Below are 17,539 nucleotides of genomic sequence, written 5' to 3' on the forward strand. Positions count from 1 at the left end.
CCAGCCGTGCCATTCTGCCGACGTACATCGGCGTGTGCCGGTCGGGAACCAGTTAACATACCTCAGGTGTATCGGGCGCCTGCTGCTTTGGTGTTCATTGTGGTCCCCTCTGATCACCACACCACTACTGTCCTGCAGTAACCTAATGCCTGTGGAGGAAGCAGAGTGCAATGGGAGTGCCAGCATCTAATACTCCCAGAAGTGTCATTCTGAGTATTCTGCAAATCTTTTGATCATTTTTTTTTTTTTTTTTCACCAGGCTTCAGATCCTTGGCACTGCCATTTTGACTGTAGAGCCCATTGTGACTTCCTGTTTCACAATGGACTTCCCACTTTGAGATTGTGTCATGTTTTCAGACTGGTCCCCTGGTACCTGTGGTGTGTTCCAGGAGGCTGCGGGGTTGGTTCAGATTAGCACAATTTTCGCCTAGGCAAGAATTGCATAAGTGGGAGCCTTTCAGAAAAAGGTACCCACTCCCAGGAAAAAACAATTTTGTTTAAAATGTGTGTGGGGGGGGGGGGGGGGAGGGGAGTGTGAGCGAGCAGAACTTTTTACTTTTAAGTGAAGTTCCACTTTAATTTCAGTGTTACAAATAGCACCTGATTCACTTTATTGCACTCCTTATGAGGAAAGGTTTCTATATCTCAGAAAAATGTTGCTGTAATCTCCTCTATTGGAAGCCCATGGCGTACACACGAATTTTATATCTCATATGACCGGTCTGCAAGCCTTTTTGATAAAAGGAGTTTGCTGTGGTACCTATGAATGGTTTGATTAAAGGTACTTCCCTGGGGGGTTAATTTGCAGAATATGGATGAAAGCAAAATAAGTAGTGTTTGCACATAGGGTGTACTCTTACTTTATTACGCTAGAACTTAATTGGCTCCTGTAATGGCACCTCCAATTTATCTTCTGGATAAAATCTCATTAAAACATAGTTGTTTCAGGTAAACACTGCAATGATAACCTGGAGACCTGTTTACCACTGCAATGTTGGATTTTATTGTGTCCTAAGGACTAAACTTAATGGCAATCTCTTCTCTTTACAGTCGGGCTTGATGCCGCAGGAAAAACAACAATTCTGTACAAGCTGAAGCTCGGAGAGATTGTCACTACCATCCCAACAATTGGTAAGTACATTTTACTGACTGCTTTCTATGGCTAACAGCTGTCTTCTGTAGCACTGAGTGAAAGCTTCTGAGCCATATTGGGTTCATTGCTCACAGTAAGTAACCTCACAGCAAGTAGGATTAGTAGAAGTTGGTCACATTCAACAGGACTGTAATGGTGAAGATGTTTTGAGCTTGTCTAAACAGCTTCTTCAGCTGAGTTTCAGGAACATACCACTGTATTTATATCCTTACAGGTTACTTGGTCTCTCTAATACAGTTTCTATAGAAGTGGCTGTCAAATTTACAAGCTCCAGGGAGCCTCAAATACAGCAACTGAAATCTCCAAAGGGCTGCCTGTAATGTTTTGTAAGGCTACAAAAGACTTCTAGAGGAAAAAGGCAGAGACTGCGCTACAGGAGTGGTTGGAGACTGAAGTCATGTTGTACGTGACAGTCGGAGAATAGGGACATGGTACTGCTGGAATTCATGGTTAATAAAAGCCCCTTTGCAAATCAGTTCTCCAACTGACTGCTGGGACCTGCGGGCTTCCCTGCAAACACCAAGGAGCTGCACGTGCCCCTTAAATTGCAGGTTGCACTCCAGGCTCTATAGAATGTGTATAGGCAGCTTATGATTGTCCAAGAACATAATGGGAGGTGAGAAAGCTATTAAACCGCACTGTACATGTCACACAGCTCAGTGTACACCTGTGAATCACGATCACCACATTTTAAAGGTTAAGTTCACCTTTGAAGCATGTAACATGTTCCAGCTTCTGCCATCAGTTCCTCCTCATGGGGCTCCCCCCCTCGGTGTGAAAGTGAGCGGGGGTGCTTTTTATCTTTCGCTTGTTCAGTTAAGGCCCCTTTCACACTTGTGCGACCTGAAAGTCGTGCAATTTTGACGCGACTTGAAGCAGTGCCTGTGTAATGTTGAGGTTTAGGGATCTCAAGTCACCTCAAAGTTGGACCAAAGTAGTGCAGGGACTACTTTGAAGTCACTGCGACTTGAAGTAGCACAGATATGAATGGTACTCATTGAAAATCATGGAGTATGACTTGTCGTGCAACTTTACAGTCGCAGGGCAAGTCGCACAAGTGTGAAAGGGGCCTAAGTGTTAAAAGTGAAAGTTTGATTGTAGTGCATAGTTGCTCCAGTTTAGGTATATTCCCCTCCATCTGTTTTGTAGGCCTGACTTTCTAAAGTGAACTTTCTTAAATCCTTTTTTTTTTTTTTTTTTTTCCAGGTTTCAATGTGGAAACTGTAGAATACAAAAATATCTGTTTCACCGTCTGGGATGTTGGTGGCCAGGATAAAATCCGACCTCTCTGGAGGCATTACTTCCAGAATACACAGGTATCTTTTATTCAAAGCTACAGAACAGAAGTAGATGTTCATCTAACTTCTATAACCTATGCCTATATTCTGTAAATGCCATGCAGCTCTCCATTTTCCTAAAATAAACTATTGACAGGTACCAATGGGTACAGCATAGACAAGCTAGACTTTCTTAAAACTATCCCAGACCATCTAGACAAGCCCCCCCCCCCCATATCATCACCACAATTTTCTGCATTTATGCATCACATTAAGAGTACTGCATCAGGAGGATAATATAGTACATGTGCAAGTCAAAATATGAATAGAACTGAGCTATTCCTTCAGAGGCTAATTGCAGAGCATTATGCAAGTAAACATTATCTGAATTCCAAATTGTACAGAAGGTATAGCCAATAACAGATTGGGGATTTGCACAACATATAAAGAGCCACAAGAAAGGGTTAAGAGTGACCTATTCAGCCAGTTTGACATGCTTGCCTTAAAATGATCACTTAATTACTCAAATATTATGCTAGTTGTAATAAGTAGATGGGGCTTTCTAGGAAGATACCTGTATCCCAATCCCATTGTTGTGGGAATGGGATGCAGTGCACATCAAATCTGCTAATGACGAGCTGTGCTTGCTGCAGTTACATTCTGTGCTTCCAGCGTTATGTGGGCCACTTGGTATTATTGGAATGTTGGGCAATCTCCTTTTAGGATTACAGCTTATCACAAATATGTTTTTCTTTCTAGGGCCTCATTTTTGTTGTAGATAGTAACGACAGAGAGCGAATCCAGGAGGCAGCAGAAGAGTTACAGAAAATGGTAAGCTATATCTATGAAGCGTGGTGTGTTTTTTCCTGTGTTCCAAGGTAAAATAACATCACTGCTATTGGGACACAAAAATACTGAAATAAAGTGTGCTCAGCCACTTGCAACATAATTGTCAATCAGTGGAAAAGCAATTTGAACTGAATTTTTTTTTTTCTATTGCTATACTTAGCTGGAATGCTTTTCTTTGGAACTTATGATTCTGGTTGGATTGTAAAAGTTGAAATTTTATTGAATATTGGTCACCCAATACGTAGTCTTAGTAGTTTTCTGAACTTGGTACTTTGGTATAGTCATATTCTACTGTCCACAATCACCTAAGGGCTTGTTCACACAAACAGCAGGGGATGGAAAATGCAGGTGAGCAAGATGCAGTTTTGCTGCCCTCCAAAAAAAAAAAAGCATGCAGTTGCTTAGAGCTGTACAGTATACAAAAATCAAACTTCATGTTACATTTAAGTTATGTATATATAATGAAGCTTACTTGTAGGTACAGTATAGTAAATATCTCCTAAATGTGCACCGTTTAGTATGTCTTTGATATCTGATGTCACTGATGCATGCGCTCTCAATGGACGTCATGCCATTCATAGAGAGCTGTGACTCCCGTACACGTGACATCGCGGCTAGGCCGGTCAAACGGCCGCAGCCCGTGAATTTTTTGTTTGTGTTTTTAGAGCATACATCTGTGAGAACAAGTCCTAAAGGTACCCACAGAGGAAAAGTTGCCAGTTTTGGCAGATCAACTGTTTATGGTTAGTGCCAGGCACTTGGCAGCATTTTTTTCCCCCCTGTTTCGATCTCTCTTTACTTTGGGATTAAGCTTGCGCCATGGTTGTCTTGCTTACCCCCCAAAGGCATGAACTTGTGTATTCCACAGGTGCAACTAAAAAAATATTTTCCCCTGATTCTCACAATGAGAAGAAAATCTTTTTATTCTTTTCAGACTGTTCCATATACTGAATCTGAGACTGGTTTTATAAATACGGAATTTAGAGTTCTTGAAAATAACACCTTTCATCTTGGTTCATTTTAGCTTCAGGAAGATGAGTTGAGAGAGGCAGTGTTGTTGGTGTTTGCAAACAAACAAGATTTGCCCAACGCCATGGCCATCAGTGAGATGACTGACAAGCTGACACTTCAGACTCTCCGCAACAGAACTGTGAGTATTGCTCCTCCATGCACGTTCCTTCCTCATTAATAAAATGTACTTGTATTTCAGTACTAAAAATGGAGAGAAATTGTAGTGGTGTAAAAAAAAATACGCTCCCAACTTCCTCCTTCAGTGCTGGTTTATGAACATGTATTGATTTGTAACATGCAACACTGCTGTGGGACTACATGTTGTTGCAGCATTATGAATAGTGCCGTTAGTTGGCACACCTTACTTTTTCTACAGCACACAGCTGCGGCATGCAAAGTGAAGTATTTTGGTAAATGTGGATATACAGGCTATAACCTGTTGCAGGCAGGTTATATGCCCTACTCAAGAGCATGCTGTGGATGACCACCCCCTGTAGTCAGGACTGGGTGTCATGCAGACTTGAAATGCAGCTTTTTCATACTATATACAATTTTCAGACACACAGGGAGGAGAATAAAGGAGAAAAATGTAAATTTTCCAAACCTCTTGAGGACAGAAGCTGACTAGTCAAAGGCAGGTGAGGCTTGGTTAAAGGATAAGTTCACCTTCTATAACGTAGTACACCTGTATTCAGGTGTAAGATGTTACTGTTGCAGCAGCCTCCCGCTAACATTTCCCCATCAATGAGTTCCCGTTGTGATAACTGCCCTAGGATCTTCTCCCCGCACCTGCTGTCGCAATTTCTTAAAACTGCTTTGCAGGGCACCGGCCTCTCTGCCACATCATTCAGGCTTCTGTGAATGGGGTAACTACAATAACTGCCAGCCTTTGCAGCTCACAGCTTGTAGTTCTCAATGGCTTACCAGGGCATTGATGAGTGCTCTAGATAGCTCATTGATTCTTCCTGTCATTCAATAACTGCCTGCCTGTACAGGGTACGGGCAGACAGCTACAGAGTCTGCAGGAGCCTGAGATTGCACCCACGATCTGTTGATCATGGGTGCAATGCTAAAAAGTAAATGCAGATTTGTTTTTTACTTGCAAAAAGATGTGCGTTTTTTGTTTTTAAAAACAGGAAGGTTGGGACTTTGAATGAGGTGGGCAAATGAGGCCAGAGGATAAGTTACCATTACATCAAACCATTTTATTGATATACAGTAACATAGTGACACGGTAATAGTCCCAGTATGGGTTTGACTGTGAGGTCATATACAATAACATCCTGATTAATACATTAAAAACATGGTAACAAACCCCCATATGGTGCAGGGAAGATAGTCCAAAAAAGGTGAAACATCCATTTGAAGTGCACGAAGGACACAGAGTAAATAAGTAAAAGCTTGTTGGTATGTGGACCAAATTAAAAAGAAATAATTGTTTGGTGTATGTTGTGAGCCCAATGTATCAAACACTCTTCAGGGGCGATTTTGCACCAAAAGGAAGGGGTTTTGATAAAAATGGAGAAATTCAAAATGCACTATGAAAAAAGAAAGATATGCATGTAGGGGAGGCAAGAAGCCACCGACCCTAGGTGGATACTCACATGCCACAGGAGTGTGACCTCCATGAGGTCTGCAGTCATAAGGCCACCAACTGAGTCAGGTTCGGGAGCTGTGGGAGGAGCTCACGGGGGGAGGCTAAACGCACACAAAAGCCCCCAAATGATGTGTCCACACAGGTGGTGAGTGGGGGGGGTGTAATGGTTCTATAGTAATAAGTGATGTGTGAGGTATTGCCCCAAGCTTGGCTAGAGCCCCCAATCACAAAAATATACACAAATGCCTGTGTAGTGTCCCCCTTACCTCAAGTAATGGTTAATGGCCAACCGTGTCTAACCCAATGATGGACGTGCTGCCCAGAGACCGGCTAGCACAAAATGAGGGCCTTATATGTAGCTAAGATGAGACGCGAGTCTCCATCCCTATGCATACAAAAACAGGAAGGTTGGGACTTTGCATGAGGTGGGCAAAAGAGGCCAGAGGATAAGTTACCATTGCATCAAACCATGTTCTTGATAAACAGTAGCATAGTGACACGGTAATAATCCCAGTATGGGTTTGACTGTGAGGTCATATACAACAAATCCTGATTAATACATTAAAAACATGGTAGCAAACCCCCATATGGTGCAGAACAGATAGTTCACCTAAAAACAAAATGTTTTACTTTTTTGGACGTCTCCTTTTAAGGTAATACAAGCTCTACTGGTGGTTACTATTCTCCTATGGTATCAGGTTCTGACAGCAGCTCCCAAACCCAACCTCTCATAACATCCAACCCTGCTGAGGCTGTGTTCAGGAGAGGGCATGTGCAAGGGCAACATTGCCGGTAAGGTCTCTGGATAGGATATCTCACCTGTGCAGATTGATAACTAACCATGGTCTCCCTGCACAAGCGCTCTCCTGAACACAGCCTGATCAAACCTTCTGGATGCCTGCTCTTCATGTCTTTTAGGATTTTTCAATATTGGCGTGATAGTCTCTATAAACCCAAACAGAACCTTCAGTTTGAAACCATTTAAAAATAATAAATACACGTGTTTTTTTTACCTACAAAAAAGATGTGGTGGTTTTTTTTTTTTTTTTCCTTCATAAGGGTGAACTTAACCTTTTATCTTTGGTTAAAGATGTTGACTGCAAGCTTTTTGGTTTGATTCTGACTCTCCCACTTTAATGCCCCTTTCACGCTAGTGTGCTTTTCCTTTTAAATGTAACTGTTCACACTGTAGGTGTGCTGTCCTTTTGAAAAGTCCTGCATGCCTCATCTTTGCAGATTTTCACAAGTGCCACAGAAAAGCATTAAGTCAATAGAAATACATCAAAAGTGCATCTGTGTCAAAGGGCCCTAAAGTGGGGAAGGTTGATGGGGTCTATTTTTGTTAGAGTGGAGGAGTCTTGAAATTGTTATCAAGCTTAGTTGTGAATCCACAACTCTATATTTGCTAGATGGCTTGGTGTCACTAGCTATTAAGACGGCTAATATGTTTTCAGAAGTGCACTTTAACAACTTGCCGACTGCGCTATAGCCGAATGATGGCTACAGCGCAGTCGTTCAGTTCTGGGAAGGCGTCTATTAAAAGCAGCGCACTCTGTGATGGCTGTGTCCTTCGGATAAAGCTGATCACAGTTCGGGGTAAAGGGCCAACCACAGCGACCCTTTACCACATGATCGGCTTTGTCCAATCACAGCTGATCACAATGTAAACACTTGCCGGTTATCAGCATTCCCTTCCTCACGTTGTGAGAACTGGTAACTGGCTAAAGTGAAAGGGGACATCTGCATTGATTGGGGCATTGATCAGTGCCCAGGAAAATGACCTGTTTTGCAAAATTTTATAATAAACAGACTTTTTTAAGTTTTTGGTCTTTGTTTTGTTTAGCCAAAAATAAAAAAAAATGCTAATGCCAACAAAAGAAAGCTCTAATTTGTGTGGAAAAATAATTTAATATGGATGCAATTGTCATTTAAAGTGTGACAGTGCTGAAAGCTGGCCTAGGTTGGAAGGGGGTGAAAGTGGCCAGTAGGCAAGCGGTTAAATGAATGTGCTGTGATGCTGCCGGTTTGATAGAAGGGCCTTCTAACGTATTGCCTTTTTATTTCCAGTGGTACGTGCAAGCAACATGTGCAACTCAGGGCACAGGTCTGTATGAAGGACTGGACTGGCTATCAAACGAGCTTTCCAAGCGTTAACGAAGATTTGCCTTCCAACGAGGACACAGTGTATAGGAGTATGTCTAGGCTCGTAACATCCAAACTAGTTCTACAAATGGTTTAAAGAAATGGAATGGGCAGCAATCTCTAAATTTCCAGGTTTCTTTTGTTGCCATTTATTTACTGAGTTTTCATGTTGCTCTCAGGGCAATGTGGCTAGACTTAAAGCAGAAAATTAATAAATCCCCCCCCTTATGTGAAAGTGGTTTCTGGTTTTACTTCTCCCCCCAACCCCCCCCCCATGCCTGGACATAATTATTGTGATGCTATAGAAATGAATGCTTTTTTGGTAATCTTTCCCTTGAAACAAACATATAAAATGTCATTTCCAAGTCAGTCGCAGTTCTCCTGTGTCAAGTAGAGCTGTTACTTGTTGCACACTTTGCAGGCGCTTGCTTAAACCATATTTTGAAGAGTCCCTGAACTGCTAGTTTGACTCCTGTGTGTCATTCCGTAGACCTTCTGCTGAACTAAAACGTAGCATTCCATAACTATTTATTTCTCATCTACACAAAAAGGAAGTTTTTGTTATTTCTTTTAAATATATATAATTTTGCTGATGCCAGCGGGGAACACAAAAACACTATCAAACTACCTACACCGATTCTCATTTCTTGTAACCAAGTCAGAAAGCCAGGCTCCCTTTTTATTTTTTTTTCACCCTTGGAATGAGTTTTGGTGGGAGGGGAATATTGACCTTTGTTGGTCTAAGCATGCATGCAATAACCCCTTTGCTGGCAGCATGACGTAGCCATGGGCGACTCTTGCAGCAAAGGGCCTCCGCTTGTTTTATATCTCAGCAGATTGTCTCACTTTAGGATATTTTTTATGTTGCTTTTTCAGCTTTACTGTTTTTTGCCCATTGTATCATAGTTCTGCGAATATTTTATTGTTTATTGGTGAACATATCTTCATGATGCAAATTATTATTTTTTTTTTTTTAAATTCCTCGATCTGAACAAATTGTTGTTTTTCTTCATACCCCACTAAGAAATATTCCTAATAAAATAACAAAAAAAGTGCCTTTGTCACTTGTGTATTTGTTTTATGATGTTGTAATTAAGTGCAATATGAAGTGTTAACCGTTTAATGTATGTGTAGAGATTGCGCTCAGATGGTCAGGCCTGTTTGGCTTCTCTGGTATCGACCTGCTTCACGGGTGCCATTGACTAGTGATGGATGAAGCTGAACGTCACACAACCGAATCCTGCAGAACGTCAGTCTGCGAAACGCCACATTTGTGCATTTTTGGACTGCTAATGTGTACTCCACCTTTGAGCCATGTGCCTATGACTAATTTATCACAGATTTTGTAACCTTTTGGGGGGGTGGAGCATAACCTTTGTCGGAATGGCAGAAGCCCCTTTTCTTTCCTTTTCACATAGTGTGCATAAAAGTCTACGTTTATAAGTAGACAGCAGGTACTGCAATACACTGTCATACATCATTAATGGTACCTGCAATAGTTCAGTATGTTTTTATAGCTTATTACAAGCTGAGAGTTCCATTGGCGAAGGTGAGCCAGCCATGTGACTATGACTCCGATGTAGTACGCCCAGAGACTGAAGTATTTAAAATGAGCCCATCGCTACAGCAGCAGCCATGAACGTGTATCTGTGTTTATGGCAACATATTCGACCGTAAAAAAAATCTAAAATACAATCCATAAACTTGTAAAATATGGTTAACAGTGAAAAAATGTCTAAATGAAATAGTCCATAATCTTCGGTGCAATGACCATAAAACTCGTAATATATTCAGACAAAAAGTGTAGATTCCTCCACCGCTTAATAAAATGTCCAAATCACACACAATGTGCTCAAGTAATAAAACCTGCTCACCAGATAGCCATGATCTCTTTAACTAAAAAGGTCTAAATGCGCTTGAGTGTGCAATCTTGCAACCTGGTATTGAATCTGGAAAATTCCAGACTGCTCTCCTCTCCACCGCAGTTTGACATATGGAATGAGAAAAACAAGGAAGCACCAATAGCGTAGTTCTGTTTATATTTCAAAATGAGGATAAAACATAAATGGGCTTGTGAAAAAGGGTATAAGTACAACAGCGCTGACAGCCTGAATAAATACAATAAAGTGCAACTGTAGTGCGTGCAAAATAAAAAAACAAAACCAAAAAAAAAAATCAAGCATGTCGCCAGTGAAAGCTTAAACACATGTAAATATGTATAAACTTCTAGTTGGAAGGTTCTTTCACAAGTGCCTTCCACAGGTGCTGCTGTGCTAGAAATAGTGCAAATCAATATTAAGCTTGTGACCTGTGAAAGTCCAAAAAAAGCGCACATAAACATATAGCAGTTCTCAGTTGATAAGTTCCTTACCCAAGTGCTGTTGTAATAAAAAAAAATATAATGCTGTAAACAGGTGCATATGGGATCCACACCCCACTTATGGTTGAACTCACAAGATCCAATGGACCCCCAAGCAGTACAGCGTTGCGGGTCAGGTAGGCTTGGTATGGTGAGCGGTGTGATGAAAACGCCAACTCCTGGGTGCGATCCTTCCTAGGGGGTTTTCAGGCACAAACATATGGAGAAAGAGCCCGCATAGTAAAGTATGTCTTGTTTGATTAAAATCAATCTCTACAAAGTTCCAAGGTGGAGGGCAAACAGATGAACATTAATTACCAGTCAATTTAATCAATAGATTCTCTCACAACCTTATTGCAATTGAACCGGCATCGGACGTCACTGCGGTGCCACAAGCTGCGTCTGACGCTGCGTTTCTCCCTTCCCACAGGGCGTCTTCAAAGACTAGTGGATAATGGGCTTGCTTACATTTTTTCATGCCTGTATCCTGGGCACTAGGAACTATTTGTGTAAGGAAATTGTACTCTGCCCTGCTCGTGCTGGGAGTCGGCGTGCATTCCACTGCCACTGGAGAATAAACCGGAAGCTGGGACCCGGAAGTGATGTGACCCGGAAGGTGCCTTGACATACGTTTCCTATTACTAAGTCATCAGGAAGCGTAGTACGCTTGGTGCCTGGGATACAGGCACGACAAAATGTAAGCAAGCCCATTTATGTTTTTTCTTTTTTTAAAATAACAGAATTATGCTTTTGGTGCTTCCTTGTTTTTCTCATCCCATATGTCAAACTGGTGGAGAGGAGAGCACAGTCTGGACTTTTCCTGATTTAACACCAGGTTGCAAGATTGCACACTCAAGCGCATTTAGACCTTTTTAGTTAGAGATCATGGCTATCTGGTGAGCAGGTTTTATTACTTGAGCACATTGGGTGTGATTTGGACGTTTTATTAAGCGGTGGAGGAATCTACACTTTTTGTTTGAATAAATTACGCGTTTTATGGTCATTGCACCGAAGATTATGGACTATTTTTTGATTTAGACATTTTTTCACTGTTAATCACATTTTACGAGTTTATGGTCATTGCACTGAAGTTTATGGATTATTGTATTAGATAATTTTTTTACTGTCTAATCATGTTGGTATAAACGCGTCTAAATTTTAATACCCCCTATCCACAGTACACATTTTGCACAGTAGATATTCTAGTTTGGGGAGCTTTTTTATTTATCATATTAAAACATTTAATTTGACATGTGGTTTTTCACTACACACATGAGCTTGTATCTGGTTTCTTCAACTGACTTTACTGTATAAATTATCTGATTGGCTGTATAGTGGCATGATCACTTAATAGTGCTAGAGGTGTGCTGCCCTAAAGTCAGGCCTCGCCCCAGGGCACAATGCTTTTGCCATTTTGTGGGCGCATGCAGTATTTTTTTTTTTTTTTTTTTTTTTTTAAGGCTTGACATTTTGGACACAAACAATCGCCATTTAATTCTATAGGGCCACTACATTCTGAAAAGTGTAATTTGGTGCTTGAAATAAACTACCAGCAGAGGTAGTAGTGAGACCATAAACAGTAAGGCCCCATTCACACCTGAGCATTTTGATGCCTGAAGCTACAAAATGCTGGAGGGGGGGGATCTATTCTCTACAGAGATGATTCACATCTCCCCTCCAAAATGCCTGAAGCTCAAACAAGTTCTGGACTGGGGGCTAAATGGCTTCAAACATGTTTGGGATAAACATAGATCGATAGTCAAAGAAAAAAAAAAAGCGCAGACTTTATGGACTAAATTTTTCTGCTGTCACGTTTCTACATTCAGAAAATGTTCTGGGTGTTTTAGGTAATTTTCTAACCAAAACTTAGTCTGGCCAAACTTCTGCTTTTTTTTTTTTTTTTTTTTTTATATATATATAAATGACATGGGCAAATTGAAGTGAGCGTGCTCTCAACACATAAACAGCTGCCCAGTGTCTCATATATGCGGTGGTATTTAATGCAACTCATGTTCAGCATGTGGGCATTAAAGCTCACCCTTTTGCTGTTGCACATATGTTAGGCGGTTGTAAAGGGGTCAAATTGGAACTTAAGTGTTTACAAAATAGAGGTAGCCTTTTTATTGCAGGAGATGTTCTCAGTACTGTGCCTGTATGCCAGGGTAAACACCTGCATGTGTGTGGGAGCCAATTGAAACATTAAAGTGATATTAAACCTTCAGTTTTTTTTTTTTTTTTTTTATTAAAATAACAAACCTTTCTATTTATCACCTCTGTGCATTGCTTTTGCACAGAGCAGCCCCAATCCTCTTCTGGAGCACCCCTGCTGGTGATCCAGGCCTATCATCTTTCGCGGGTGCCCCCACTGAAAAGCTGCTTTCCATGAGGGCACCTGTGCATGCTTGCACCCGAGCCCTTCTGCTGCGTCCATTGGCAACCTGTGGGACACGGGCCCATGTCACAGCATTTGATTGCCAGCATTGCTGTCAAGCTGCCCAATGAGGAGGGAGACGCTGCTCTGGTGCATATTGGATTGGGCTCGGATAAGAAAAAGGGGGGAGCTATAGCACAGAGGGGTTTTCACCTTCATACATTAAGGTGAAAAACCTTAAGGCTTTAGAACAGGGGTCTTTAAACTATGGCCCTCCAGTTGTTCAGGAACTACAATTCCCGTCATGTCTGTGAATGTCAGTTTTACAATGCCTCATGGGATATGTAGTTCCGCAACAGCTGGAGGGCCATAGTTTGAGGATACTTGCTTTAGAACTACTTTGAATATGCATGCTGCTTTTCTGACCATTCACTGTAGTGTAGAATTTGGCTTCAGCCTACAAGTCTGCCAAAAGGCCACACCTGCTGATACATTTTGCCCTTTGATCAAGCCCTGTGGGTGGGGCGAAGCACATCAGAGGATGTCGCCTTTTGGCGGAGACTTGTAGGCTGAAGCAGTTGTGATTTCTACATTATGATAGCTGGTCGGGAGAGTGGTGTCTCTAATGTAAACTGCCTCTAATGGACCTCTTGACAGTTTGAACCCCTTCACTTGAGAATCTGGGGAATGCTATACCCAGCTTCAAGTGGCCTTCCAACTTGGCTGTGACCTGTATGTTTTTTTTTAAAACAGTTGAATACCTACAATCTGGGGAGAAGGGGTTGGTGGCGGTGAGGGCCTTTGGAGTAGAGTTGAGTATTTATTCCAGTGTTTTATTTTAATGTTCAAATTTAGGTATGGACAGCTTTGCATTGTTACACTGGTCCAGCTTGAAACAATATAAGTATGCTTGTTCCACACTTCTGAAAGCTGGAAATGCCTGTAGTAGGCGCTGGTACTACAATGATCACTGATGGCTTGGAATGGTAGCCAAGCAGGCAACCTCCTGTGTTCACTATGTAGTTAGACAGCCACTTGGCATAGGACCAAGAAGCTAGTGGTAATCACTGTATTTGTGGTGCCAAGTACAGTGAATTCTAGCTTCCACAGGGATCTCACAGGTATGAAATGTGTATGCTTCATTGGTGCAAGCTCGACCAGTGTAAAATATCCATACCCAAACCTTTAAAGGTGAGAACTGGTATTGTTGCATTGCCCCTAGTGTGACAATGAAATCAGTGTTTTACTGGAGTATTCTTTTAAAGTAAACTTGGCCTTACACCAAGTACTCAAGGATAGAGCTGTGGTACTCAAGCTGTACAGAGGGCGTTCATAGGTCAAATCGCAGGAAGGACTGCGCATAAGTAAAAATGTGCTCATCAAGTAGAAACTCAATAACTTGGGTGGTCTGTTGCTGGGTGAATGCAGCTATAGTCCTTTTGGTAAATTGAACATGTTCCACCGGAGGCCTGACACAAGAGAAGTACTTGGTGGTCTTTTACAAATGTCCTGGAGCCGCTTGAATAGAAAAGCAGCAAAAGTGGCAGTGGTGCTATTATAATTGGGGTAAAATAAAAATCTGAATAAAGCCATAGGTGTCATGAAGCAAAATACATTTCAGCCATTCTGACTACTGGATAAAAGATGCGCCATAAGTTGGAATACCCTTTCACAGGTCATATGTGATGTCTCAGAAGGGTATAAGTAAGAGGATTCTACAAAAAGTATTGTTTTGTAATAAATTCCTTATTCAGGCCCTTTCAAATCTCTAAGTTGTGGTGCTTAAATGAATGTGTTTATCAGGTAACGCTTCAAACTTAATAAAATATTAAAAATTGGCACTTAAAGCAGTACAGTATGCTGCATTGTTATAGCAATTTATGTCAGTAAAAGCCCTTCAGTAGCCTTTACTCTCGGACACTTATAGGCTTAATTTACACAGGTCTTGTGGCCTGTACAGTGTAAATGAGAACCTTGTTTTTGTGGTTGGAGCTGCGGCAGGCAGCCTATATTAAGATGTGGTAGCTGTATGTACACAGCCGCTCATCTTAATGTGATAGGCGTGTGGGGGTGGGTAAGCAGCCTTGACTGTAGACAGTGGGCTCATTTAAGGGAATTTACTGCCCCTGCATGTTTATCACAATAGGATGAGCAACTGTGTCCTCATAGAGAAACATAGGCTGCCTGCACACAGCTCCAGTTGTATAAACAAGACACTCATTTACACTAATGCTGGATGCTTTCTGTAGTGCTGGTCCTGGTGCAACACCTGGAGAGTGGCTGCACATTAGCAGTGAGTGATGAGTCCATCTTAAGGAGCATGCGGTGCCCATATTTGGGGTGAAACATGCTCCTATACACCCACTTGCTGCTGCCAGCATTCCCCACTCTGTGACAGCGAGCAGGGAATCTTCTCCCCACACCTGCTGTCACTTTTTGAAAACTGGGGCTCCACCCACACAGATGTATCATCCTTTCAGTTTCCTATGAATGAATTACAGGTACCGTTGGCCAGACAGCATGCAGCTCTCAATGAATTGCGAGGGCGCTGGTGAGTATTTATCATTCTTTGCGGTATGGGCAGCAAGCTGACTGTGTCTGCAGGATCCTGGCATTTTACCTGCAATTGGATCCTGAGTGCAATGCTTTACAAGCTGCAGTGTAAGAAATAAAATAAATGCACTTTTTTTTAAACCAGAAAAATGTGCATTTGTGTTTTTTTTTTTTTTTTTTTTTTTTAAACTCAACTTGTTCTTCACTGTCACCTGTTCAAAGTGCTGGAGGCTTCACATGCAGCATCTGAACACCCTGATGGGCCAGGAGGGAGGAAACAGTGAGCGCTGCCCACAAGTGTCAGAGGGTGAAGGAAAAACTACAAGGCTATTACTGACAAAGGGCATAATTAAATCATTATGCAACATCTGTATACGTTATATGTGAGCAGCCTGAAAATTGAATTAATCAAAAATCAGACCCAGAATACAATATCTGAATGAGCACTTTGGGAAACTTGCAGGCTCTTACCAAAATCCAACCATTGATGCAGGTCAATTGCAGAATTTAGTTCAGTTGAATATTTACACATCAGAACATTCAATCAAAAACTTTTCCTAGAGTATAGAAGAGGTAGAATATCAGTCAGGTTTTTACTCCTGTGTATCTCCCCAGTGACATTTGTCTTTTAGGCCCCTTTCACACTGGAGGCATTTTTCAGGCTCTTTTAGCGCTAAAAATAGCCTCATCTGCAATCCCAGCGTGAAAGCCCGAGTGCTTTCACACTGGGGCGCTGTGCTGGCAGGACGTCAAAAGTCCTGGTTAAAAGCAACCCGCTAGCTAGATCTATTTCATAAGTTAAAAAAAAAAAAAAATATCTGAGTCTTGAAATCTAGTGCTCTCTGTCACACTGTTTGTTCTCAGCACTCCCAGTTCTCTGGGGACTCCCCTTATAGTGAGGTGTTCAGTAGTTTTATCACTTTCTGCCCTTCGGTAACTGCTATACTTACATACAGTGCAACATGTGACTCTTGTCACCCTAGGCCAGGAAGTGTTACTGGCAGCATTACAGTATGGGGGGGTAGTAAACAATAATGCAACCTCCACATCTAAAGCACTGGTGAGCTGCAATTTTAAATTTTTGTTCTTGTGTTTAGATAAATCTGGTGGTTTTAAACCTTGTTTTCAAAAAAATGTTGCCAGTATGCAGGGCATACACCACTTTTTTTTTTTTTTAAGGTTAAATCATTATCAATAAATAAGTGCACATATTTTTGAAGGTAAAAAAAAGTCTTTTTTTTTTCCCCCCTCGCAGGAAACTGCAAAGCATTCCACTTGTGATCAGTAGATTATGGGTGCAATGCCAGACTCCTGCAGATTCTTCCTCCACTTCCCTGCCTGTATCAGGAGAGCTAGAGAAGGTGTCAATGGACCACAAGTACAGTGATCACTGCACTTGTATTCTATTGAGAACTACTTGTTTGTCTGCTACAATGGCAGTTCATTCAAAGATCACTGAATGAATGATGCAGCTCTGTTGGTGAAGTCCTGCCAATTTCAATAGTAAAGCATCTGAGAAGAACCCCTACACAAAGTCACAGGGGTTTATTTGGCAACATGTTACACCCTAAATCCAGGTGTGTAATGTTTCAAAGGGTGGCGTTAGCCTTAAAAACAAAACCACAATCACTACTTTGGAAAATCTTTCCATTGTACAAGTCAGACTACCATTATCATAATAGTCAATTCTCAGTAGGGACAAGGACAACAAAAAAAAAAACCTGGCTACCATTCCACATTAATATCTAAAGCCTCGTACACACGTTTAGATTTTCAGACAACCGAATGTCCGTTTTTTTGTGGCATGCTAGTCTCATGTCGAAAGTCAAGAGGTTACTCAAAATAGAATATCAGAAGTGACGTAATGTGTTGAATAGTTTTGCATGTATTCTTTTGTTTCTGAGCATGCGTAGTCTTGCTCTTACAATTTTTTTTTTTTTTTTTGTATGAAAACCGGACTAATGAAATGAAAATCGGACGTTGAGTTCACATCTGACAAAAATGTTAGTCTGCACATCCAGCTTTTGTCTGACAAAAAAGCGAAATCGGTTGTCGAAAGCACCGTACTAACGACCCAAAAAATCGGCAAACAGCTCATCGTATGAATTTTTCCATCTGAATTATGTATCGTGTGTACGGGCCTTTACTCTGTTTAGTTTGCTGTCTTACCTGTTTTCCTGTACAAGTAAAATGCATTGAAGAACAAAAAAAAAAAAACGAAACAAGC

At 41.4% G+C, this 17,539-nt stretch overlaps 1 protein-coding gene across 1 annotated transcript in view; it reads left to right on the forward strand.

Annotated features, from left to right (window-relative positions):
* The window catches only part of ARF4 (ARF GTPase 4), a 39,089-nt gene extending 30,433 nt beyond the window's left edge, over positions 1-8,656 (forward strand). The window contains exons 2-6 of the mRNA XM_073592247.1: positions 1,051-1,131; positions 2,360-2,469; positions 3,190-3,261; positions 4,304-4,429; positions 7,955-8,656. Coding sequence (XP_073448348.1) covers positions 1,051-1,131; positions 2,360-2,469; positions 3,190-3,261; positions 4,304-4,429; positions 7,955-8,041 — 476 coding nt within the window. The 3' untranslated portion in view covers positions 8,042-8,656. The remainder of the gene's footprint in view (positions 1-1,050; positions 1,132-2,359; positions 2,470-3,189; positions 3,262-4,303; positions 4,430-7,954) is intronic.
* The last annotated feature ends 8,883 nt before the right edge of the window (positions 8,657-17,539 follow it).

Source organism: Aquarana catesbeiana, linkage group LG07 (assembly GCF_042186555.1).
Source record: "Aquarana catesbeiana isolate 2022-GZ linkage group LG07, ASM4218655v1, whole genome shotgun sequence".
Lineage (NCBI taxonomy): Eukaryota > Metazoa > Chordata > Amphibia > Anura > Ranidae > Aquarana > Aquarana catesbeiana.